The sequence below is a fragment of the Canis aureus genome, chromosome 16 (assembly GCF_053574225.1).
Source record: "Canis aureus isolate CA01 chromosome 16, VMU_Caureus_v.1.0, whole genome shotgun sequence".
Lineage (NCBI taxonomy): Eukaryota > Metazoa > Chordata > Mammalia > Carnivora > Canidae > Canis > Canis aureus.
Genome location: NC_135626.1, coordinates 18,994,071 through 19,019,919, shown reverse-complemented (window position 1 = coordinate 19,019,919; position 25,849 = coordinate 18,994,071). Strand labels below are relative to the sequence as shown.

Below are 25,849 nucleotides of genomic sequence, written 5' to 3'. Positions count from 1 at the left end.
CTTGGACTTCAGGGTTCTTCACTGCAGAGGCAATGGGTTTGCAGGGCCACAGGCATGCATAACATTTGCAAGAGCTAAGATGTAACCAGAAAAAAAAAAAAAAAAAGAGCTAAGATGTATTGAGTGAACTGATTAACACTATCGTCTCCTTCGCCTCTGACTTCTCCTCTATCATAAGGCCTCTTGGGTCAGGTAGTATCGGAGAGGCCATATGCATTTTGGGGATCGAACTAAGAGAGTTGTTGAGTTGGGCATATGTTTATTCTAGGTTGAATGGGATATATGTATGTGGTTCACAGACACTTCGGTGAATAATTCAGTGATTCCCAGCTGTCCCAGTTTAGGAATGGCTTCTGGAACCCTCCTCCTGCCCATTGTGCCAGACCACCTGGGTCCAGATAAAAAGTTGTGGGGCCAGAAACACGTCCCAATGGAATGTGTCCCAGAGTACACACGCGGTGGACTTCAAGAAGTAGATGGTCTTCCTACTTCCTTTATGGAAAATGTGTCACATCTTCATCCCACAGAGAGAAGCAAAGAGTATGCAGCCAAAAAAGTAGGAAAGTATTATAGTGCCAGGAAATTAATTTTTTTAAAGATTTTATTTATTTATTCATGAGAGACACAGAGAGAGAGAGAGAGAGAGAGAGGCAGAGACACAGGCAGAGGGAGAAGCAGGCTCCATGCAGGGAGCCCGATGTGAGACTTGATCCCAGGACTCCAGGATCACAGCCCAGGCCGGAGGTGGCGCTAAACTGCTGAGCCACCCGGGCTGCCCACCAGGAAATTAAATTTAAAAAAAATTATTTTTCTAGATTTTATGATGTGCAGAGTATTTGTTGACTGCAATGGTTTCAATATTTGTGTCCCCCCAAAATTTGGGTGACCACCTTCACCCATTTTGCCCACCAGGAGTTCTTATTTATGGGAGTGGTGATGGTTTTCATTTATGGTGATGCCATGAAGTTTGCTTTTATTTATTTATCTTATTAATCTTTTTAAAAATTGTATTTATTTTTTTGAGAGAGAGAACATTGGGTGGGGGAAGAGGCAGAGGGAGAGGGAGAAGCAGGCTCCCTGCTTAGGGTTCCATCCTAGGACCCCAGCATCATGACCTGGGCTCAAGGCAGATGTTTAACCAACTGAGCCACCCAGGCACCCCTGAAGTTTTCTTTTAAAAACAAATGCATATAAGTTGATTTACAGGAAATTGGCAAGTAAGATTAGTCACACAAGCACTAAAGGCAGAGCGGTGGTGTGTCTGGCTAATTTGTTGATATGATAAGATTACTTCTGCACATCTGGTACTGCATGATTGTTCACACGGGCCCCCAGTGATTCTCCGGTGCAGCATGCTCTTCGGCTCCTTATCCCCGCCGTCCATGGAAGGGATATCACCACTGCCTCAAGACTCAGTCCAGGGGCCACCCGCAAGTACGGTATGTGAACAAACAGAATTTCAGGAGTGCTTATTCCTTGCACTGACTTCGGTGCCTCACAAGCACCAGCTCACTTGGTCCTCACAACCTAATGAAATAAGGCCCCATGATTAGCTTCATCTTATGGATGAGGAAACTGAGGCTGACAGAGTTCAAGTAACCTGCCTGGCCTCACTCAGCTGCTGTGCCCCGACCGCAGGCTGAATATGCTTCCTTCATTGTCCATCAGTGCATTTCACAACTTGCATCCCCACCAACCCTGATGATTTATGAACCGCTGGAGGGAAAGGACAACATCTCCTTGGTCTGTGGTCCCAGAGCCAAGCCCAGCGCTGGGCATGCAGCCTCAGTACACATCCTGTGCTAGTCTGTGCTTCTTCTATGGTGTGCCACCTGCCTCTGACATCAGAATCCTCTGGGCTCAGAGGTGGGCTCACCAGCAGGCCTAAGAGGCTCTGACTGCAAGGCCACTCCTTTGTGTGACCTGTGGGCAGGGCCCCAGCAGTGTGTTTATTTAGTCATCTATTTTAGTTAAGCGTGTGTTCTTTTTCCTTAAAGTGCCTCCCAGGCTTGTAATATGGGTTACCCAGCTCGGTGTGAGGGGTCTGTTGGAAATGCAGAATTCCAGACACCTCCAAACTACCCAATCCCAGGCCCTGGGAAAGATTCTGGGCTCACTAAAGTTTGAGTATCACCGTGCTGAACGTTTCCACCCTACGCCGGCGCTGGGGTTATTTGTTTCAGGGCTCCCGGAAGAGTCATTGTTGTATATATGTACCCTCCTTTTCCTGGAAAGCTGTGGATTCCAGTAGAAGTTCCTTGAGTTCTGAGTAGTTTTGATTCCTACTTCTTTTTTTTTTTTTTTTTTTTTTTTATTAAAGAGAGAGTGCAAGCAGGGGGAGCGGCAGGCAGAAGGAGAGAGAGAAGCAGGCTCTCTGCCACGGAGCAGGGAGCCCGATGCAGGGACTTGATCCCATGACCCTGGCCCGAGATCATGACCTGAGCCAAAGGCAGACTCTTAACTGCCTAAGTCACCCATGGAACACAGTTTCGATTCCTTCTTATCAGACCAAGACCTGGGCATGCCGGTGAGCGTTTGGCTGGGGCCAGAGGGCAGAAGGGGGCCCAGGCGGGGGGAAGATGTCACCCTGTCCTGCCACCATCTGTCCCTACCCTACCTCATAGTCCCCTTCCCCTCCCAAGACAAGTGTGCTTCCCCTTCTCCATTCCTTCTGAACAAGTGGTCAGTTTTGACTTCTGCTCTGGGAAGGGGTGACTCAATCAGCAGCCCCTGTGGAGGAAGGTCAAGCCCGTGGTGGAGACAGAGCTCACCCCGGGTGTCCCCGAGTTACTCCAAGGAAGCCTGGCAGCCTTTCATTTGCCCTGTATATACCCCTGGCAGAAGAGCCCACTGGAGCCTGCAAGTCCTCACCGTAAGAGACTAGGAGGGAAAGTGTGGGCTGGAGGAGGATCGCCCCCCAGGCGGCAGGGAGTCGGCCAATGGAGGCTATTCTACACTCCACTGCGCTTCCCCTTGAGCTGCCCAGGCAGTGGCAGAGGCAGCCAGGCCTGCAGGTGGTCCCCGCAGGCTAGATCCCTGGAGGGGACCTCGGACTGCTTGGCGCCGGCTCTTCCCCAGGAATGCAGTAGCGGCCCCCCTTATCCGCCCTTTCCGGGACTGTCTGGAAACAGCAGATCCTCCTTGCGACAAACTGCCAGGTCCGCAGGAGCCTGCGCCACCTCACTCCCCTCGCTCCACCTGGTCACGTGTGCATGTTAGCAGCTCACATCACAAGTGGTCACGCGTGCATGTTAGCAGCTCACATCACAAGAAGAAGGGGGAGTGCAGTAGAATATTTTGAGAGAGAGAGAGAGAGAAACCACATTCACATGACATTTATTACAGTATCGTTGTGATCGTTCCATTTTATTATTATTGTAATCTTTCACTGTGCCCAATGTATAAACGCGACTTTGCCATCTGTACATATGTAGAGGAAAAAGTGTAGTACACATACAAGAGCTGGTACATCCAGGGTTTCGGGCATCCCTCGGGGGTCCTGGGATGTATCCTCTGGCGGAAAAGTGGGGAGGGACACCGTATATGATGTCTTTCCTGCTGACATACCCCAGGGCCTGGTTTTTGTTTAAAAAAAAGCTTTTTAAAAATTTTGAAATACACATGGAGTTTCGTTCCTTGGGCCTCTCTCAAGCTAGTTTTTAGAAACTGAGGTTTACTTTGCACACAAGTGGGAAGAACAGAATGGAAATGTATAGTTCAGTGATTTCTGACAAGTACCTACACCCAAGTGGCCCAAGATCTTGTTGAGACAGAGAGCATCTCTATCACCCCAGAAAGATCCCTCCTGCCCAACCCCAGTGGGGATGCAAGCACCACTATTTGCACTCCTTCATCATGGGCCACTCGTGTCTGTTGTAGAACTTCATAGAAATGGAAGCATTCATACATTTTGTGACTGCCTTCTTTTTCTCAGCATAATATCTTTGAGCCTTACCTATATTGTGTTTATCCGTAGTTTGTTTCATTCTATTACTGTATTTGTTGTGTGGCTATGCTACAGTGTGTTCATCTGTTTTTTGGTGGATACTTGGGCTATGTGTTAAGCTGCTATGAAATTCTTACATGGGTCTCGGTGTGGACATATGATTTTATTCACTCTGAAGTAAACACTGAGGAGTGGAATCTCTAGGTCATAAGGAAGGTATGCTTAACTTTGCAAGAAACTACCAGAACAATTTTCCAATGTGCTTTGCAGGAATTTGAGTAGGATGTGGTTACTAGGAATCTGTAATTGTGGGAGCTGGGCAAGTAGTCTTCTATGCTCACTGTTACAGTCTGAAGTCAGCAGGACAGGCAGTCAGGAAGAGGACAGGGACACAAAGGGGTATGTGCAGAGCAAGGACAAAAATGGAGCCTGTGAGAATCAGTGGAACCCACGAGGTTGTGGAACACATTTTCTCTCACTGCCTTCAAGCCTCTCTCTTTGATGATGAGCATGTCCCGGGAGAAAAGCATGAGCCTTTGATCACACATCTGAGCAGAGTCAGAAGCAGGTGAAGGAGGAGATGCAGTGGTGCTGAATTCAGGCCCCGCCGCTACCCCACGCCAACAGGACAGCTAGCAGGTGAGCAATAACACCCACAAGTGGCAACCGTCTGGGTGTGGAAGCAACTCCAGTTCCTCCTTCCAAACTGCAAGCTAAACTTGTTTTGTGGCATCCAGAACTATGCAGAAAGAGAGAATATTCAAGAAACATAGTCCCAGCTTAACTAAGAGGTCTCAATTAAAACATACCACTCTGTGAAGGGGTTTCAGAGTGCATTTACCATAGTGGGCACTGAGAAATGTATAGAATTGTCAAATCACTCTATGGTACACCTGAAGCTAATACAACAGTGTATGTGAATTATGCCAGAATTAAAAAAATACATCACTCTAGGTCTTGCTTTTTTTTTTTTTTTAAGATTTTATTTATTTATTCATGAAAGACACAGAGAGAAAGAGAGAGAGAGAGAGAGAGAGAGAGAGAGAAACAGGCAGAAGGAGAAGCAGGTTCTGTCCAGGGAGCCTGATGTGCGATTCGACCCCAGGATCCCGGGATCACAACCTGAGCCAAAGGCAGACGCTCAACATCGGAACCACCCAGGAGCCCCTAGGTATTGCTTTTTTTATCCATCATCACAATCTCTGCCTTTGGTTTGGAGTGTCAAGTCCCTCACCATTTCATGTCATCATGGATTCAACTGGGTTTAGGTTGACTAGTTTGTTGCTGGTTTTCTATTTGTCCTGGCTGTGCTTTTCCCTCTTTTCCTGATTTTTCTTTTTGGATTAAAAGGTATCCTTTAAATTCCACGTTGTCTTTTCTACATTTTTCTTCTCTTAGCTATCCTCTGTTTTATTTTTTTTAGTAGTTGCCCTAGGATTTACAATACATATCATTCAGGAATGAATCCTAGGTCTGTCTGAATGCAAGCCACGGGCTTTTTCTCACCAAACTATCTGAGAAGCAGAACAGTGACCTGGCTAAGAGCATGGCCCCTGACAGGCAGGAAGGCAGAGAAGGAAAGATAAAAGGAACTCATTTAATTTATGTAAATATGTGGAAACAGTAGTTGCGAGCCAACATCCACGACAATCTGATCTTTTCATCACACACCAAAATTAAACAATGGTCCTTGGAAAGTTTTGAGGTTTGGCATGTGGTTCGAGTCAATCTTATCTAGATCATTAAGGACACGGTCTCCCTGGGGTCACTCTAGAATGCAAGGTCAACCTTTGGTTGCACAAGAAAGGAGGAAGAAGCAAGTTGCAAGCTAGAGTTTTGTTAAGTTTCTGTTTTGTACAAGACACCTTCCTGAGTGCAAGACTGGAACATGAGTCCCTGACCCTCACCATTGTCGAAGCTTCTCTAGGCTTCACACGGAAGTTTGTGTGATTCTCCCAAACTACACATCTGATTGTGTCTGTTATCTGCTGAAGACCTTCTAGGCCGCTAAAGGGAGACCTGTCTACCCCGCATTGCGGTGAGTCCCACAGGCACCATGCGTCTGTGCGCCAGGAGATACGCACACCACCGTTGCTCACAGCAGCTGTAGAGATAAAGCTGAAAGCCACACAAATCTCCATCAGCAGAAGAACGAATGGATAAATTATGGTTTGCCCATACAAAGGCGCACCAGGCCGCAAAGAAAAGCTCCTACACGGCCTGTTCAGTGAGAGAAGCCAGACTCCAAAGGGCACGTGCCGTTGCCGTAAGATTTCATTTATGGGAGGTTCAAAAGTATGTCAGACGAGTTTATAGTGAGAGAAGTCAGAATGGTAGTTACTGTGGGGGAGGCGGGTACTGGCTGGGAGGAGCCATGAGGGAGCCCCTGGGGGCAAGAGTCCTCCCTCCTGATGCCCCTGGTAGTTACACGCATGCAGACATCTACCACCTTCTTCCCCTCTACACTAAGGACCGGTGCATTTTACTGTTTGTAGTTTCTACCTTGATTGAAAAATCAGCAACTTCTAAAGGCTCCTCATTGCTTGTGAAGTAAGGTCTGGACTCCGACCGGCCCTGCCTTTGTGGGCTCTGCCCTCCTCCACTCCCTCTCTTGCTCGCTGCCTCTGTCCTTTCCTAAACTTGGCCGAACTCAGCTCCAGGATTTCACCTTTGCTGCCTGGGAAGTTCTTTGGGGACCCTTCCTCCCCACAATCCCCGGCTGAGAGCCCACCTCTCCCCTTCAGTCCTGAGGAGACCGACAGAGTTCCCTGAGGACCTCCTGGCAGGTGCTGCATTGCTTTGGGGCCCTGGCTCTGCTCTGGCCCTGGCTCTCCTCTCCCTCCTCTGCCCTCCCCTACCCTAGCGTGAGATTCGGATTCCTTGTCAGCTCCTCTGGTCTCCCCTGGAAAGCCCTGGAGGCCCGCCCGCCCTTATCAGTCCAGCAGGAAGTGCTTTGGATTCGGCCCTGTGAGACCAAATGGAGCAGAGACCCCACAGTGATCATCAGTTCTTGGCCTGACAATACAGACCATCAGAGTCACATTCTTTTTTTTCTTTTTAAGATTTTATTTATTTATTCATGAGAGACAGACAGAGAGAGAGAGAGAGAGAGGCAGAGACACAGGCAGAGGGAGAATCAGGCCCCACGCAGGGAGCCCCATGTGGTTCTTGATCCCGGGACTCCAGGATCAGGCCCTGGGCCGAAGGCAGGCACCAAACAGCTGAGCCACCCAGGGATCCCCAGAGTCACATTCTAAAAAAATTTTTTATTTTATTGTTTTAAAGATTTTTATTTATTTATTCACGAGAGACACAGAGAGAGGGGGGCAGAAACATAGGCAGAGGGAGAAGCAGCAGGCTCCCTATGGGGAGCCTGTTGCAGGACTCGGTCCCAGGACCCTGGGTGGGATCACAACCTGAGCCAAAGGGAGATGCCCAACCACTGAGCCACCCAAGTGCCCCTAAAAAAATTCTTTTTTTTTTTTTTCCCTAAAAAAATTCTTAATTGTGGTAAAACACCCCTAACATAAAACTTACTATCTTAGCCCTTTTAAAGTGTACAGTTTTTTCTAAAGTGTACAGTTTGAGGGCATCGAGTACTTCCCCACTGTTGTACTGCCATTGACTCACAACATTCTTCATCTCGCAAAACTGAAACTCCATAACCATTAAACAAATCCCCATTCCCCTTGACCCAACCCCTGTGCAACCACAATTCTACTTTCTTTTCCATAAATTTGACTGCTCTAGATACCTCATGTAAATGAACTTATATAGCGTTTGTTTTTTTGTGACTGTCTTCTTTCAACTCAGTGTAATGTCTTCAAGATTCATCCACCGTTGTAGCTTATGTCAAAATTTCCCCCCTTTTAAGACTGCATAATATTCCATTCTATAGACACACAGACACACACATTTTTTTAAAATTTTTATTTATTTATGATAGTCACACAGAGAGAGAGAGAGGCAGAGACACGGGCAGAGGGAGAAGCAGGATCCATGCACCGGGAGCCTGACGTGGGATTCGATCCCGGGACTCCAGGATCGTGCCCTGGGCCAAAGGCAGGCGCCAAACCGCTGCGCCACCCAGGGATCCCGACACACACATTTTTAATCCGTGTATCCAACAATGGACACTTGGGTTGCTCCTATCTCTTGGCTATTATAAATAATGCTGCTATAAATATGGGTTTTAAATATCTCTTCGAGTCCCTGCTTTCAATCCTTTATGGCACATGTGAAGTGGTAATGCTGGATCATGAAAGAATTCTATGTTTAGGTTTTTTTTTTTTTAAGGTTTTATTTATTTATTCATGAGAGACACAGAGAGAGGCAGAGACATAGGCAGAGGAAGAAGCAGGCTCCCCATGGGGAGCCCCATGCAGGACTTGATCGCAGGACCCCAGGATCACACCCTGAGCCAAAGGCAGATGCTTAACCACTGAGCCACCTAAGTGCCCTCTATGTTTAGTTTTTTAAGGAACCACCAAACTGTTGTTGCTTTTGTCTCAGCCGATTCAGTGATGCTACAGGCTAGAAATACCTGGGGTGCTCACTGACCTCATACCACTTGTGGTGAGACCCCCTCAGATATTTCCTGCATTGGAGCCAGTGTTGTGGCTGGACCAGCCCTTTGGTTCTTCTTATGCCTACAAGGCACAACTCAGCAGCAACCATCGGGGACCTGTGAAAATTCGAGGTTTCTTACTCACAAGTCATAGGGGCTGCAGGGCACACAGGGGCTACACAGGGAGGCTGTAGGGAAAGAGAGAGAGAGAGAGAGAGAGAGAGAGCACACCAGCACAGACCTGAAGTTCTGCCTTTATCAGGGTCCTCTGGGGGTGGCTAGGAGGGAATGAGGGTGCAGGAAGAGAAATGCAGGCTCACTCATAGGATGTTTATCTAGGCTCCCTAAGGCTTTCTGAAAAGGGTGGAGCAAAGGAGAGAGGAGGGGAAAATTTCACTGGGGTGGGGAGTGTCCCTATCCTTGCCTGGGTCATACCTCCAGCCCCCCCTCAACACGCTACTTGCTTTCTTTTTCTAGACCCACTTCCTCCTGCCCCTGGCTCCTCCTCCTTGGGTCACTGCCAATTTGCTTTGGTTTCTATTTCCCTGGAAATAACTCCTCCCAGAGCAGAGGACCGGCTGGCTGGTGTGAAGAGCATTGGTGGCCACAGAGGTGGTGTGAAGATGGCCTTCAGCAGCTCCCAGCCTCCCTACCTGAGCCCGGTGAGTTCCGGGGCTGCCGGCAGGGGTGGTGCGGGCCCCAGGATGCACTGGGTCCCCAGAGAGGTAACTCTGGGGTGGCAGCAGGTGAAGAGGGCAGACGTCCCAAAGAGGGCACAAGTGGGCAAAGTTAAGTGAGGCAATCCTGACACAACCCCAAGCCGGTGTCCCCTGCTTCCCAGGGCTGGTGGGCTGGTGATCACCGGGGGTTGTGCCTTTGACTAATGCTTACCAAGCTCCCCTGGGAGCCTGTCCTTGGTGAGGGGAAATGGGGAGTGGGAGACAGGCATGAACGATAACTAGGAGAGTGACAGTTTGTACGAACAGGAAAATAAACTGGGTTCCTGAGGGAGGCTAACAGCCCAGCGGGGCAGTTCAGTGAGCTTACTTTGGAGACTGGGTCCAGCCATTGAATAGCTGGGTGGCCTCCGGCAAGTTACTTTGACCTCTCTGGGCCTCAATTTCCACATCTGTAAGATGGGGATCATCCTCAAGCTCACCTCCTAGGGTTAAGTAAGGATTTGAGAGGCAGCATGTCTCGAGTGTTTGAACAGTGCCTGGCACACTGGGGGTCCTTGGGAAGTGTTTTGTAGTATTAGGAGTCTGGAGGCAGCAGGGAAGACCTGAGGTTTCTGCTCCCTGAGAGGTAAGCTAAGGCAGAGGCAGGCCAAGGGAGTCTGTAGAGGGGCCATCTCAGGAGTGAGAAGGAAGTGGGCTGTTCCTGCAGCGTGTGGCTCAAAGGGCTGCCTTTCGGTTTTTGTTGTTGTTGGGATCAAGTCCCACATCGGGCTCCCTGCATGGAGCCTGCTTCTCCCTCTGCCTGTGTCTCTGCCTCTCTCTCTCTCTCTCTGTGTGTCTCTCATGAATAAATAAAATCTTTAAAAAAAATAAAAATAATAAAATAAAATAAAATAAAATGCCAATTAAAAAAACCAAAAACAAAAACATGTCACCTTGGGTTCCTTCTCCATCAGACAGAGAATCCCCAAGATCCTCCCAGGCCCTGACATTTAATTATTCTGCTGACTAGTTTTTACTTTCCGATCCTTGCATCCGAGATGTTCAAATCAGAAGGAAAATCCTCCTATGGGCAACAGTGAGCTAAAACAGGGCCTTGGAGTCCAGACAAGAAATAAGATGGTTGCAGCCACCACCACCCCGCCCCAGGCTCGGGAACACCTGCCCACCCTCATGGGCACCCTCTCCCAAACAGCCCACTGACATCCAGCTGTGGGAACCTTGCTTCCTCCAAAGTGGGGTGGGAAGGTCACACGGCCAGGCTGCCTGGGGAGTCTGGCCCCCATTCCTTGCCCATGGTGTCACCTGCCACCCGCCTCACCTGGTCAGCCTTATCAGAGGTCCAGGACAGAATCTGGAACCACAATTAGAACAAGACTCAATGTTTGGTCTGGGAAGCGTTTGGTGAGCCAGGAGAGGATTTCTGTGCTTCATCCTGAGAAGCAGCCTGTGGGGCACGAGTGCTAGAGTTTCAACCCCATGCTTTTGCTGACCAGGTAAGTGGCTTTGGGCAAACTACCAAATCTTCTGTGCCTCAGTTTCCTCTGTAAAAGTGCACTAATACTGGGTAATGAGGTAATAGGGGCAGGTTAAGTCACCAAAAGGGCCGCAGAACCTCTTGGGGGGGGGGGAGGGCAGCATCCTTTGGCTAAAAGTCTCCTGCTGCCTCCTGCTGGTGAGCCCCCTCTGCCAGCTGGGTCCTCTGGTGACACGGGGCTTCCAGATGGAGGCTGCCCACCCTCACACCTGTAGAGCCTGGCCGGAAGAGGAGGAAGAAGTCCTCAGGCTCCAGGCACAGCCAGGAGTAGAGGGATTAATTCATCCTGATGCAAGCAGTTGCCATTGTCAAAGGCCTGGACACCACTGGGGCTCTCATCTAATCCTCTCAAGAACACTGCCAGGCAGTGCTATTGTTCTGAGAAGGGACCTGGGGTGCAGACAGGTCAAGTGACTTGCCCAGTAGGAGAGCTGTTAGCACAAGGAACTGGTGGTGGTGGGGGGTGGCGAACCCATGTCTGTGGGACCGTAAATCCAAAAGTTCTCTCTCTTTCTCATAGAAGTGTGCGGTTGTGCATGTGCGTGCCCCCCCCCCCCCCCCTCACGTGCCCAAATTGCACCACAGCCTTGTCCTGCCAGAGTTAGAACAACACAAAATTGCTTTCTTACACTTCTGGGGGTCAGAAATTTAGAAGTATCAATAAAGCTTCAAAGGAAGATCTTGCCTTGCTTGCTTTTTCTAGCTTCCAGAGGCAGCTGGCTTACCTTGGCTGGGGGTCCCTTCTGCCATCTTTACAGCCAGCAGCTTCCTGCCTCTGTTGTCACATGTCCTACTACTTACTGACTCTGTTCTCCTGCTTCCCTCTCCGAGGACCTGGAGGCCCACCCAGATAATCCAGGATAACCTCCCCCTCTCAGGATCCTTTACTTAATCACACCTGTAAGTCCCCTTCGCCTTGTAAGGTGACATACAGCATCCACAAAGTCTGGGGATTGGAATGTGGATGTGGGGGGCAGTGGAGTCAGCCCCCCATTCCTCCTTGGAGTCAACCAGGGTTGTCAGTGTCTTTGAATCCATCCACACATATTTCATCTATAATAAGTTAAATGCATGTTTATAGCCTCCCCCACCCATTTTTTACATACAAATGGCATCATTTCATATCAGTTCTCAAAGAATTTTCTTCTTCCTCTTCTTTTTTTTGTGGAGGCTACATCAAATCCATTTTTTTAAAAGTTTTTTTTAAAGAATTTATTTATTTATTCATGAGAGACACACAGAGAGAGGCAGGCAGAGACGCAGGCAGAGGGAGAAGCAGGCTCCATGCAGGGAGCCCGACGCGGGACTCGATCCTGGGACTGAGGTGCTACCTGAGGTGGCTGGGAGGGCAAAGTCCTGGTCACCATAGTCCCGGGGGTGGGGTGGGCAGGAGCAGGGGAGGATGCCTTCTTCCTGGCCTTGTCACGAGCAGAAGGTTTATCCTCTAGAACACATTGGTGGTCTCTGTGGTCCCTTGGGCATTTCGAGTCTCTAGCCAGGGCCCTGGAGCTTTTGCTAGGAGCTTGGCCTGGGGTCTCCCACAGCCCCCATCACTACCCTGGCTTCTTCCCATCTCTGGGCTGTGGACATGCTACTTCCTCCTCTTAGAAACTGTCATTTCCTCTCAGATGCTCAAGGGAGGCCAGTGCCCCATCACAACTCTCGGAGCCCCAAAGTGTCCCCGGAACAATTGCAGAATGTCTGTGGAACTACCTGGACTCAAGTCTGCTTCCTCATAGGCCTGGAAGATCTGTGAGGCTGAGACGCCCTTGCACGGGCCTGACACACCCAGGCCTCGCTACAAGTGCTGACGAACAAGCAGGAGGAGGCAGGCCCACTGACTGACCTGCATTTTCTCCTTGCAGGGTGTCCCCTTCTCCGGGAAAATCCAGGGGGGTCTCCAGGACGGACTTAAAATCACAATCAATGGGACCATTCCTTACTGCAATGGAACCAGGTACCTGGAACTGTTTCTTTCCTCCAGACTCTGCTCTTAGCAAACCGTGGCGGCCATCAGCTCAGGTTGTTTCACCCAATACCCCCTGAGCTGCCTGTGCCCAGCCCGGTATCGCTTCCTTCATTTCCCATAACAGCCTCATTTGGCTGATCTAGATTTATTTTAAACTTGTCATCAAGTGCATTTTGGTCTCTTTCAGTTTCAAGGTCTTTTCAGGGAAATGCTAAGTTGGTTCAAAATACAAACACCCCTCTCGTGCTCTTTCCCCCTCCCCCTTTTCAAGGGAGCATCTCCAGGAACAGGGAGGAGCTTGCCATCTCTGCAGAGGCTGGAGGCCCCTCTGAAGCTCATGCAGTCGCTGTAACGACTGCAGCGTCCAGGTGGCGTGAGGCAGTGGGGCTCTTGCCCAGTTTGCATGGGGTCTGTGTACCTGGGGGATACACAGAGGACACGTGGTCCTCTCTCTTGGAAGCCCTTCTCTTGGTCCTCTCTTTGATCACCTCCCAGGGGTCTGGGACCTCCTGGATCCCTTCACACCACTCCCAGGCCCAGCTGGGCACTTCGATTCTAGACAACTTCCTCCACTGTGGCTTTCCCTGCTGGGTGGATATGGCCATGCAGTCCGTGGGTCTTCTCTGAGAGACCTCAGGGCCCCCAGGAGACTCTGAGGGGAGCGAGGCCAAGAGTTCCCTACTCCCTACCAGCAGGGGACTTGGGGACCTCGGCCTCTGAATGTCCCTTTCTCCCCCTGCCTCCCTCTCCTCCAGCACCAGGATGGCTTTCTACTCCCATCCTGTCCAACAGAGACTGGCCCCACCTTCCCCCCCCCCCCCCCGCCCCGAAAAGCTCCTGCCCTCATCCTTCCCTGGGGGCAGGGATTTTCTAAGGTGGGGATTTGTTTTTGTTTTTGTTTTTAATTTTTTTTAAATTTTTAAAATTTTTATTTATTTATGATAGTCACAGAGAGAGAGAGAGAGAGAGAGAGAGAGAGAGAGGCAGAGACACAGGCAGAGACATAAGCAGGCTCCATGCACCGGGAGCCCGATGTGGGATTCGATCCCGGGTCTCCAGGATCCCGCCCTGGGCCAAAGGCAGGTGCCAAACCGCTGCACCACCCAGGGATCCCCCCTGTTTTTGTTTTTTTTTTAATGATTTTATTTATTTGTTCATGAGAGACATAGAGAGAGAGGCGGAGACACAGGCAGGGAGAGAAGCAGACTCCCCATGGGGAGCCCGATGCAAGACTCGATCCCAGGACCCTGGGATCACGACCTGAGCTGAAGGCAGATGCTCAACTGCTGAGCCACCCAGGTGCCCCTAAGACAGGATTTTTCTAAGCTGGAGGGAAAAATACACCCAGAGACATTTCTTTCTTTCTTTTTTTTTAAGATTTATTTATTCATGAGAGACACACACACACACACAGAGGCAGAGACACAGGCAGAGGGAGAAGCAGGCTCCATGCAGGGAGCCTGACATGGGACTCGATCCCAGGTCTCCAGGATGAGGTCCTGGGCTGAAGGAGGCGCTAAACCACTGAGCCACCCGGGCTGCCCACCCAGAGACACTTCAGAAACAATATTCTCCATTTCCAGAAGAATACAGGCTTAGACTTGCTGCTTCCAGAGTCCCTGGCAGCCTCCTTTCCCAGAAGGAGGGCTGGCTGGGTTCAGGGCCATGGCAGTTTCCTGTGGGGCCTGCTGGCTCGGAGCTACCTGGTGTTGAGGACAATATCCAGAACTCACGTTCCTCTAGCAAGAAATCAAGCAGGCTCTGCAAGAATTTAATAGAATGTCTCCTAAGGCCCACCCCTGGGCTTGATGCTGTGGGGGCTGTGGATGACAGGAGAGCACTGGGCGGTAGCTGGGGAGACCAGAGTGACCCCGAGAAGCAGGTGGCAAATGAGGCTGGTGCTGAGTTCAGGGAAGGCTGGGGTAAGACAGAGGTGCCTGGGAGGAGAACCTCAGACTGGAACTTGTTTTAGGACCAGCAAACGTTTATTGTGCCCCTTTTGTGAGCCAGGCTCTTTGCAAAGTTCTTTGTTTTAATTCCTCACCTTAGAGCCATGGCTGTACCCAAAGGTGGTTTTGATGGTGAGGGGGCTTCCTCTGAGGAGAGATAGGAACAGGCTTTTACTTGGTTGGGGGCCTCCTGAACACCGCCTCACTAAGCATCCCCAGAGAAAAGAAGTCACTCAACTCCCAAGGTATGGTGACTTGAGAGTAGTGTGGTTCAGGATGATCACAAATGACAAACAGTGCAGAGCTGGGGTCTGATCTGGGACCAGGCCTGCCTGCTGACTTCAGGGCCACCTCCCCACACATCATGCGTGAGACACAAGCCAACCTCCATTGAGAGACAGACAGACATATGGAAAGCTCTTATGCCTGGAGCTACTGTTTAATCGATGTTTCTCTATTAGTAACTCCCTTCGTAGGTATATTTCATCAATTTCACATGTTCTCCTTCTTCTTCCCCCATTTTTTAAAAAAGATATTATTTATTTATTTGAGAGAGAGATCACAAATGGGGGAGAGGTAGAGGGAGAAGCAGACTCCCTACTGAGCAGGGAGCCCGATGTGGGGCTCCATCCCAGGACCCTGGGACCATGACCTGAGCCGAAGGCGGACGCTTAACCAACAGAGCACCCTGGTGCCCAATTTCACACATTCTTTAAATTTGTTTTCTTCTTTTGCAATTGAGCTGATGGAGACTGGCCTCCAAGTATCAACTTGGCATGAAAGTCACTTGCTTCTGGGCACATTTCTTGACTTCCGTCTCTGATATAAATCTGAATCCATGTTCAAGCCCTATGCCTCTTGTTGCTAGTGTCAACATTTTTCTCTACCCATTTCCTATGTATTTTTGGAAAATCACACTGTAAGGGCAAATTGCAATCACTGCACAAAAACACAGGAAGTGCAAATTAGGTGACTAGGAAGGATAGCAACCAACCAAGGACAGGCCCAAACCTGCCATACAAGTTGCACGCAGGTCCAGGTCTACAGACTGACACAATCCCAAGTCAAAAGCTCAAAGGCACAAGGCTGCCCCCTCTGCGGGCGATAAACCAGGCTACAGAAGGCTGCCCGCTTTCCCTCTGCTAGGTTTGCTGTGAACTTTCATAGTGGCCACAGCGACAGTGACATCGCCTTCCACTTCAACCCTCGCTTTGAGGAGGGTGGATATGTGGTCTGTAACACGAAGCAGAAAGGATCCTGGGGGTCAGAGGAGAGGAAGATGCAGATGCCCTTCCAGATGGGGAATCCATTTGAGCTCTGCTTCATGGTGAACAGCTGCGATTTCAAGGTGAGCAGTGACCCCCCCCCTTCCTGCTGCCTACCTCCCAGCCCCATCGCATGTGGTGAATAGCCTTTTATAAAGCATGTGAGCCTTCACTTTTTAAAAAAGATTATACGTATGTATGTATTGAGAGAGTGCAAGCAGAGGGAGAGGGGGAGAGAGAATCTCAAGCCGACTCTGCTGAGCGAAAGAGCCTGATGCAGGGCTTGATCCTACGACCCTGAGACCGTGACCTGGGCCAAAATCAAGAGTTGGACTCTCAACCAACTGAGCCACCCAGGTGCCTCCTATAAAGCACCTGAGCTTTTAAGTAATCACACGTGCAGTGCCATTACCCAGCAGCACCTTCCCCTTGTAGGGGTGCTTCTGGGGTTACGGTCTCCTCACACACCTTCCCTTGCATCTACAGGTACACATATCGCTTCTTTTACTCAGGAAATAAGAACTAGATACATCACCATGGTGCTTTTTGGCCCTGCAGATCTTTAAAGTTCTAGTTAATCCTATTCCTTTGCTGTAGCCATTCCTCCACTGCAGGTCCGGGATAACACTTGTTTTTCAGTAATATTGTTGCAGCCTTTTCTTCTTTCTCTTGGATAGATTGATTTATTTATTTATTTATTTATTTATTTATTTATTTATTTATTTATTCATTCATTCATTCATTCATTCATCCATTCATTTATTCAATTGATTGAGAGAGAGAGAACACTAGCTGGGGAGAGAGAGAGGCAGACTCCCCGCTGAGCAGGGAGCCCGATGTGGGGCTTGATCCTAGGACCCTGAGATCATGACCTGAGCCGCTAAACTGACTGAACCACCCAGATGCCCCTATATTGTTCAGGCTTTATCCAGGTTCTAGGGATGGCTTAGTTTTGTTGTGCATTGCACTGGTAAACAGAGTAGTGTATCTGGGCTTGGGAGACAGGTGGGGGGTGGGGAGTATCCCCGTGTCTGTCCTCCATGTGGGGGTGGATGTGCCTCCCACTCAATGTACAAGCCAGGGTTGCCTCTCCTCTGCTCCCCATGAACATGTTTATGCATATTTAAATAAAACCTCAGGGAAGCTCAGATTAGAAAGAGAAACTGCAATAAACAACCATAAGAACCCAAAAAGTCAAGAAGAGCCAATTAGAGACTAGGTTCAGATACACTTTGGATCTTGTTGTTGTAAGGCCATGTTCTTACAACTGGCACAGCTCTGAAGGCTGGTGCCCCTGACCTCCCAGGGGACAGATGTGAAAACCAGACATAGGTCTTAATTCCTGGGAGCAGGGGCACAGATCTTCTGCCTTGGCCTGAGACCCCTCTTCTGGAATATGCATTTGTCTTGGCAGGTGACGGTGAACGGGAGCCATTTTACGCAGTATTCACATCGCGTGCCCTTCCACTATGTGGACACCCTCTCCATCACTGGGGCTGTGCAGCTGTCCTACATTAGCTTCCAGGTCAGATTGTCCACTTGGCACTTGTCTCAGAGGCCGAGTGTGGGGCCCCATCTAGCTATACTTCCTGTTGGGTGGGCCTGATGGTAACAGCCAATCTCCTACCCAGGTGATTCTGGGGATACCCGTCCAGCTCCCCTGTCTTGTCCTTCTGTGTTCCTGTCTTTGTCCAGAACAGTCGCCTCAGTCTCTCAGACTCCCAGGCCACTCCTCTCTCATTCTCTACTTCTACCACGGTCAGGAGGCCATGTGGATCCAGAAAGAATTTGGGAATCTAACGGAATCTAGCTCAAGTCTGCACATTGTCATCCACTGCAGGATCTGAGACAAGCGACTTTGCCTCCCCCAGCCTCAGTTCCCCCATCTGTGGAAGGGGCATAGTCACTGCTGCCCCAGTGGCAATATATGTCAGAGGTCACAAAACAGCCTGTATGGGCCCACGCCAGGCTCTATTTGACCTTCTCTGTGTTTTAACGTTTTTGAATGTGTTGCCAGCATCTAAAAGATCAGGAGAAGAAGTTTCTGCATTCTGGAGATGGCGGGTGGTACCAGCCACACCATCGTAGGAATGTACTTAATGCCACGGAGCCGTACACTTAAAATTGGTTGAGATTGGAAATTTTTAAAAAGATTTTATTTATTTATTCATGAGAGACAGAGGGAGAGAGAGAGAGAGGCAGAGACACAGGCAGAGGGAGAAGCAGGCTCCATGCAGGGAGCCCGATGTGGGACTCCATCCCGGGTCTCCAGGATCACACCCCGGGCTGAAGGCAGCCGCTCAACTGCTGAGCCACCCAGGGATCCCCCGAGATGGGAAATCTTATTTACCACAATTTAAAAAGAAAAAGTCAGGTGGTATCACATGGAAATCTGGATTTCTGGCCATTTTGAAAACCAGGAGGATGGGAGACACAGGACCTATGTTCCCACAGGGCTGTAGGAGGCTGGGTGGAGCTGCTGTCACCACTTTCAGTCTGTGCTCACTGAGATGAGAAAAGCACACAGTAGGCCTGCAACAGATGCAAGCTCCTTTGTGTTTTGTCCTAATCTCTCATATTCCCTCCCTACTGGGGGGAGAGAGCAGGGAAGGAGAGAGAGATGGAGGGGAGTAGGGGTGTGAGGAGAGAGCTCGTGGCCTGCTGTCCCTCGCTGGAGCCTAATCCCTGCCTCTGGCCCTCCGTGTGATCCTGAGTGCCCTCCCCTCCCCTTCCTGCCAGGCTTCCTCCCTCTGGCCCAGGCGCCCGCCCTCTAACTCCACTAATGTTTCTCTTCACGCTGTGGTGCCTTTTGTTTTAACAGAACACCCGAGTTACCATTACCCAGCCTGCCTTCTCCACGATGCAGTTCCCCCAGACTGCCTGTTTCCCACCCAGGCCCAAGGGGCGAAAGCCAAAAGTGAGTTTGATGTGGAGGCCTTGGAGGCTGAGCACTCAGCAGGAAGGACAGAGGGTCCAAGAGGCTGGTTCCAGCAGGCAGGCCCCATCATGCCCACCCATAGCTGTCCTGTCTGCACCACACCACCTGGGCTGAGCTGAGGACCTGGGGGTTGGCCCTGGCTCTCTCTTCCCCTCCTTACCCCTGTGGTGCTCCCATGCCTCTCCATCCTCACACCACTGCCTTCCTCAGGCTAGGCCATCTGACCCCTGACTACAAAGACCATTGGTCTAGTTCCCCACCCACCCCACCCACTGAGACCCTGACCCTTGTACATACAAATCTGATTGCATCCTCTCCCTGCTTAAACATCTTAAAGGCTCCATCCAAGGTCTTCTAGTAAAGCCTGGATTCCCCAGCAGGATGTGCAGAACCCCACCCAGCCCCCCCAGTCCTGCCCCAGCCCACCTCCTGGCCACACTCCCTCACTTGAGGCTTTCTTGGGCTACCATACTTTTGGCACCTGCAGTCCCAGTGCTGACAGCATTCTGCGCCACCCCTCCCCAACCCCCCAGCTGACCTTAACCAGCCCTTCAATGTTCTGCTTAAATGTCACTCTTTTGGAGCATCTTTGGTGCTTGGAACATCATCGGGTGCTCCCCCGTGACCCCGTGGACTTCGTCCATATCCGTGCTATGCCAGCTACCACATCCTGTTGTAACTGTGCTTACATGTCTGTCCCTGTCACTCGGCCCCTCCTCCCCTACACCCACAAGCCCCTTGTGGGCTGGGACTGTGGCTTGTTCATCTGTATCCCCCCACTTTGCACAGTGCCTGAGCAAGCAGCAGGGACTCCAGGAACGTGGGGTGTGGCGTGCACAGCCAGCAGAATGGGAGACTGGCCAGGGCAAGGATAGTCTGGCGGGGAGAGGGTCAGAACAAGAAGGGAAGCAGGGCCCAGCCCTTCCTGTGGCTACTGGAGGGGGGGGGGTGGCTATAGGAAGGGGTGCCTCTCTACCCAGCTTTCCATGGTCCATCGAGGTCCCAAGAGGGCATGTGCTTTCTGCCGAGATGACTTCAGGGCTGGGCAAGCTTCGGGGAGTCTTTGCAGGGCAGTCCGACTTTGGTTCTGGCCTGGAGAGGACAGGGTGTGGCAGATATGATGAACCAGAACTGGGTAGCATTTGGGATCCTATCACTTGTACCTGGAGGGGCTCGGTCGGGCAAGTGGATTGGCCTCACTAGTGAAACAGGAGCTGAGGGTGCCTCCCCTGTGAGAGCGCTGGGGCCAGAGCCTGGGGCAGTGGGGCCTTCACGAGGGCCTCACCTGACTATAAGACTCAGCACTGGATTTCGTGGTTTTGCCTCTGGGAGCTGAGGGAGGCTGTGGTCTCTCCCTCTGGAGGAGCCAATGAGCATGTCCTCGCTCCCAACCAGAGCGTACCTGGGATGGATTGGGGGGGAGAGTCTGCAGCTACTGGCTCTGGAAAGCTTGATGGGGAGCAGGAAGTAGGCGAGCTGAGTCTGGGGAGGCCTTTTTTACCACGGTTCCTGCCAGCATCGCCCCCGGAATATAACAGCAACATTAACTGCCGTTTTGCTTTTCTCATCCCGGTCAGTCTCCAGGCGTCTGGCAGAGCAGCTCGGCTCCCATCGTGAGTTTCTCGAGTTCTCCTGGGATCCCTCTCATTTTGCTTCTCCCACGTGTTAGAAGGAGGAGGCAGGGCAGGCCCCGGGCCTCTCCCACTGTGTGTGGGGGTGGGGGGTGGGGGGAGTGGTTGGCCCTCAGGAAGTGGGGAACAACCTGAATCGCCACCTTTCTGCTCAAGGCCCCGCCTTTCCATGCGCAGCCACAGGAGCCCGAGGCCCCACATTTACTTATTCCTCCTGGAAAGTGGGGCTGCGCTAGAGAAAGTCCCCTGAGAAGAAAGGTGGGCCACAGGCCACAAGTGCAGCCTATTTCTTCTCCAAGTAGAAGACACCTTTGCCCCCACCTCATCCCCTTGAGAGAAGAAACTTGTACTTGCCAATTCTGGGGGTCTGGGGGGGTCGGTTGGGCTGGTTAGGGGCTCCAGGTGGATTCACCTCATAGGCTGTCTGTTAAGCGGTGCCCTCTGGTGGCAGGTGGTGGTCTTCATGCTGGTGAGAGCCCATTCAAATCTGGTTCTTTCTTCTAGACTCAAACAGTCATCCACACTGTGCAGACCACCCCCGGACAGCCGTTCCCTGTAAGTCTGAAAGCTCTGGTCAAATCACAGCCTGACCACGCTTCCTCTTCACCAAGGACTGAACTCTAGTCCCAGAGGCAGGAAGAAAGCAGAGTAGCAAGGAGGATGGGGGTATTTGGGGTTGGGCCTTCTGCTCAAGAGCCATGTGAGTAAAATTCCCCTTGGGACAATGGAGATTCTGGATCAGGGTGGATTTACCCAGTGGCCTAAGAAGCAGGTCCCCTAGGGACCAGCAAGAAAACCGGTCCTTCCGTCACCGAAAGGGGAGCGCAGTGGTCCTAGCATCTGAATGTGAGTGAAGCCCTGCATCCTGGGGACAAAGCCCTGGGATGTCACTGCTGGTCACAGGCTTCTGCTGCTGCTTCTCCTGCTGCCAGCATGAATCAGATGGGAGGCCAAACTGCCAGTAGAAGGGTTGAGGGGCAGGCAGGTGCCATGATGAGGTCAGGGAACATGGTAAGAAGTCCCACCAAGACTGACTTGGGAAGGAAGGTGAAAGGGAGAAGCCAAGGGCCACACGCTAGGGCGCCCCTGCAGCAGGTGGGGGGCTGTGTGAGTGTGCATTCCCAAACTGAACTTCTGGTCTCTTTCAACAGAATCCTATCATCCCACCCATGGCGTACCCCACCCCAACCTATGTAAGTGGTTTCTTGGAGAGGGCGGAGGCCTTGTCTGTGTCAGGCAGAGTGGGAGGTGATGGGTGGCTTACAACATGAGGGCAGTCCTTCTGTAAGCTGAAGTTCTGGAAACATCCAAATGAATTAAAAGGCTGTTGAAAGGAGTTGTCACCTTTAAAACTGTCCCTTCGACATAAGCATCTTAGAGGGCCTTCCCTTCTTGACCCAAGTATCCTTTTGTGTCTGGCTGAAGTTCTTTTCATGACAGTTGAAGCCCGTTACTTTGAGGAATGCTGGAAAGTTTTCCTTTGGCATTTCCTGAACCAAGTAATGACATCATGGAATTCTTTCTTGAAAACATATTATTCACAGGTATGGCTGTCAAACTTAGTTGACAGTCCAAATTCACAGTAATTGGCACAAAGCTCCCTCCCCCCGCAGCTGACCTGCCCCTTTCCCCACAACAGCCGATGCCTTTCTTCACCTCCATCCCGGGTGGGTTGTACCCCTCCAAGAGCATCATCGTGTCAGGCACCGTCCTGCCCGGTGCCAAGAGGTAAGCCAGGGCTCTCAGGAACCCAAGGTCCCCCTGGTCATCCCCCTGGCTCTGGGCAGGTTGTGGGGGCAGGTAGGGGCTCAGGGCTCAGGGGGCAGAGGAGGTCCACTTGAGCTGTCCACCCCCAGGTTCCACATCAACCTGCGCTCTGGGAATGACATTGCCTTCCACCTGAACCCCCGCTTCAATGAGAACACCGTGGTCCGCAACACGCAGATCAACAACTCTTGGGGGTCTGAGGAGCGAAGCCTGCCCCGAAAAATGCCTTTTGTCCAAGGCCAGAGCTTCTCGGTAAGGGGCTGCAGCCTAGAGCTCAGATGGGCTCCAGGGGCCAACAGAATGAGGGAGCGGAGGGCGTCTGGGGGCCCCTCGAATCACATGAGAGCTGACACCTCTGGGGTGAGGGCTGGGCCCCGGAGAGAAAGTGCCCCACATATTCAGGAATATTCTATTCAGCAACTATTCTTGTTGTGCCCGTACTGTCCCACATAAGGTGGCTGGTGGTACCTCCTGCTTGCAAATGGGACAGATTCACCAGTGCAGGTTACTGGCCTGAGGCCCTATAGTCCATAAGTACCAGGTGGGACCCAACCATGAGCTGTCATTCATTTATTCACTCATTCATTCAACAATCATGAACAGATCACTGGAAATAATAGGTCTGTGCAGAAAGCAAAACAGAATAAATAATGGGATCAAGTGAGCTCTGGGGCAGGGGACACCCCGCCTTAGATGGACAGCTCTCAGAGGAGGCCACAGTGTAAGCCAAGACCTCATGGACAGAAGCATCCCACCTTGCAAAGGCCCAAGGTGGGGGGCATTCCTGATGGGCAGCTATCATTGCAAAAGCAGTCATGGCCGGGCCTGTCTAGGGACAGGGAGGTGAGGGGCTTGTACGTAGGACAGGTGTGGGTGGTGTGGCTAGAGGCCTGATCACACAGAGCAGGTGTTCTTGACCTCGACTACACATGCAAATCACCTGAGGAGCTTCAGAAAGAAAAAGCAATGTTTGGCTGCACCCCTGCCTGAACGTCCGTATTTCTAGATATGCCCTAATGCTCCTCACCCAGCGTTGACAGTGATTAACGTAGGGCCTGGAGAGCCATGGAAAGAAGTCTGAATTTCAGTGCAGTAAGTCAGTGTGTTTCAAGCCGGAGAGGAGCACACTTTGATCCACAGATAGCTGTGTGACTTGGGGCGAGTGACTTAACTGCTCTGTGCCTCAGTTTCCTCATCTAAAGGAAAAATGGGGCTAATGAGAGTATCAATCTCATAGAGGTAGAAGGATGAAATGAAATAATGTCTGTGACAGGCTTGGGACAGTGGCCGGGGCACAGTGTGCCACAAGTGTCAGCTGTCGTGATGTTTTAACATGTGGCTGTTGCCTCCTGGAGAATGAGGGGGGCGGGAAGGACAAGTCAGGAGACTGCACTGCAGCTGTGCAGGTGTGAGGCATTGCCGTGTGCCAGCCACTGAGGACAGGGGTGGCCCAGGCCGGTGTTCTTGCCCCTAGAGGCTCGGAGTCAGTGGCAGAATGGGGGTGGGGTGGGGGACACCTGACCAGGAGGGCTCGAGGTGCGGGGAAGGCAGGGGAGACTCGCTGGGAGGGCGAGGCTGAAGGGCGAGCAGAGTTACCCACGTGGGCGAGGCGGGCTGGATGGGGTATATAACAGCACAGGTGACGTGTGGAGGGAAGTGTGTCTCCCCCAGTGGGCCTGACGGCAGGCGTGAGACCTGCTTGAATGTTTGAGGAAGGCAGGAAGGCGGAGGGAGGTGCGAGCCTGCGTCTAGGTCTGAGAACTTTCCGAGGGGAGTGCGAATGATGTGGCCTCTGCCCAGGTGTGGATCATGTGTGAGGGCCACTGCTTCAAGGTAGCTGTGGATGGTGAGCACCTGTTTGAGTACTACCACCGCCTGAAGAACCTGCTGGCCATCAACAACATGGAAGTGGCGGGCGACGTCCAACTGACCCACGTGCAGACATAGGTGGGGCTCCGCGGCCCTGGGGATGACACGGCTGGGGCATGCTGCTGTCTGGATCTGCTCATCACCTTCATGTTCCCCGTCCCCCTGTCCCTGTCCCTGCCTCAGTCCTTCCCAGCCTGCTGAAGGACTTGGGGCTTTTCTGGAGAGATGGTGTCCTTGTCTGGCTCTGCTTCCTGCTGTAGCCAGGCTGGAGGGGAGGAGGCACCTGGCGGGGCTGCACCTGGGCTTCCAGGCTTCCTCGGGCAGGGCAGCACCTGGGGCTCCAGCTGCCTAAATCCTACCATCTGGGGAGAGGAGGGTGGTCTCTGCAGGCTAAGCCCTACGTTCGGTCCCCTTGGCAGAAAGGGAGAGTCCTGGGCCTTCCCAAGCTCCCAGCCCAGGCCTCCACCCCATCTGCTGCTCAGTCACATCTCCCCCCAGTTAACTCCATCTTGGCCTCAAGCCACCAGCTGTTCATTCCACAGGGGAGGCGGTCTCCTACCTTCAACCTTTCCTTCCACCCAGGTACAACCCTACCTGCTCCAGGAAAGATACCCCGATTCTCCACTGGTCTCCACCACCAGGACCTTTCTCAGCAGGGGGCGCTTCTCTTTCCCAGTCTTTCAAAGAAAGACAAATGCTTGTTGGCACATCCACATGGATCTTTGCAGCTATTAAATGTGTTTAAGACATTTTGGAGTCTCTGGAATTGGGGAGGTTCTGGGCGAGGGCATTGGGAGGAAAGAGCATGAGCTTGCTTTGATGGTGTGGTCCTGACCTCCACACCTGCTCCCAGTGGTTCCCCACAAACCCCACACAGGTGGGAGAAAGCAGGCTGGGCTCAGACTTCCTGGGCTGGAATCTGTGATGCAAGAAAGCTTGGTAACAGGTAAACCCAGCAAATAGCCTCACACTTCTGAAAGGGACCAAAGGCTGGGCCAGAAGGCCAAATAGCGGGGCTGGCTTATCAGAGAAGCCTGTGTCCCAGTGGGAGGAGGTGGCAGGTGTGGTGTCAGGAGAAGCTGACTCAGGCTGACACCTGTTTGTGTTGTTCCACTGCGGGTCCTGGCGTTCAGGGTCAGGGTGTGGTGGGGAGAGTGACTCAGTGTGTGGGTTTCTACCAGCCCCTGGGCCAGAGCAGGAGGGGCTGGTTCTGGGTCCATGTGATGCCAACCCACCCTGCTAACTCCATCAAGAATCCAGTGCCTCAGGAACCAGGCCGGGGGCTCAGGGCATTGGCCTTGGACCAGCAGCACCTGAAGCCTGTCAGAAGGGCCGGATCCCAGGCGCTGCCACTGGGTTTCCAGAATCAGTCTGCCTTTGTAACGAGATCCCAGGCGGTCTGTGTGCATCTTGGAGGGGAAAAGCCCGGGTCTGGGTGACCGTGTTCTTGACCATACGGTTCAGATGTATTGCTGGGACTCTGGCCTGCCTCTCTCTCCCCTCGCCTCCCCCCTCTGAGTAGGGGGAGGGGAGAAGTGGGCCAGGGAGCCGACGAAACAGAGGCCCAACCCAAGCTGTGGAGCCTGATTTTCCCAGACTGCTCACTTAGCCCCTGGCTGAGCTCCTTCCTTATTCTAAGAGAAGGAAACATGGCTTGGCCCCATAAGCCTTCCCCAGGGAACATATGTGTCCTTCACTCACTGTCAAGTCTTTGACACGTGGTCCGATCTCACC

The 25,849-nt window shown here is 51.7% G+C and overlaps 1 protein-coding gene across 2 annotated transcripts; it reads left to right on the top strand.

Annotated features, from left to right (window-relative positions):
* The first annotated feature begins 9,017 nt into the window (after positions 1 to 9,017).
* LGALS9 (galectin 9) lies at positions 9,018 to 24,864 on the top strand. 2 transcript variants are annotated; one of them, XM_077852067.1, is made up of 12 exons: positions 9,018 to 9,175; positions 12,593 to 12,684; positions 15,792 to 15,993; positions 17,325 to 17,435; positions 18,732 to 18,827; positions 20,426 to 20,461; positions 20,984 to 21,034; positions 21,631 to 21,672; positions 22,119 to 22,207; positions 22,336 to 22,498; positions 24,047 to 24,193; positions 24,698 to 24,864. In XM_077852067.1, exons 1-11 carry the CDS (start codon positions 9,137 to 9,139, stop codon positions 24,191 to 24,193), a joined length of 1,068 nt encoding a protein of 355 aa, XP_077708193.1. In that variant the 5' UTR covers positions 9,018 to 9,136; the 3' UTR covers positions 24,698 to 24,864. The 2 variants fall into 2 exon arrangements, with proteins under 2 accessions (XP_077708193.1, XP_077708194.1); XM_077852068.1 differs by lacking the exon at positions 18,732 to 18,827.
* Positions 24,865 to 25,849: the final 985 nt, after the last annotated feature.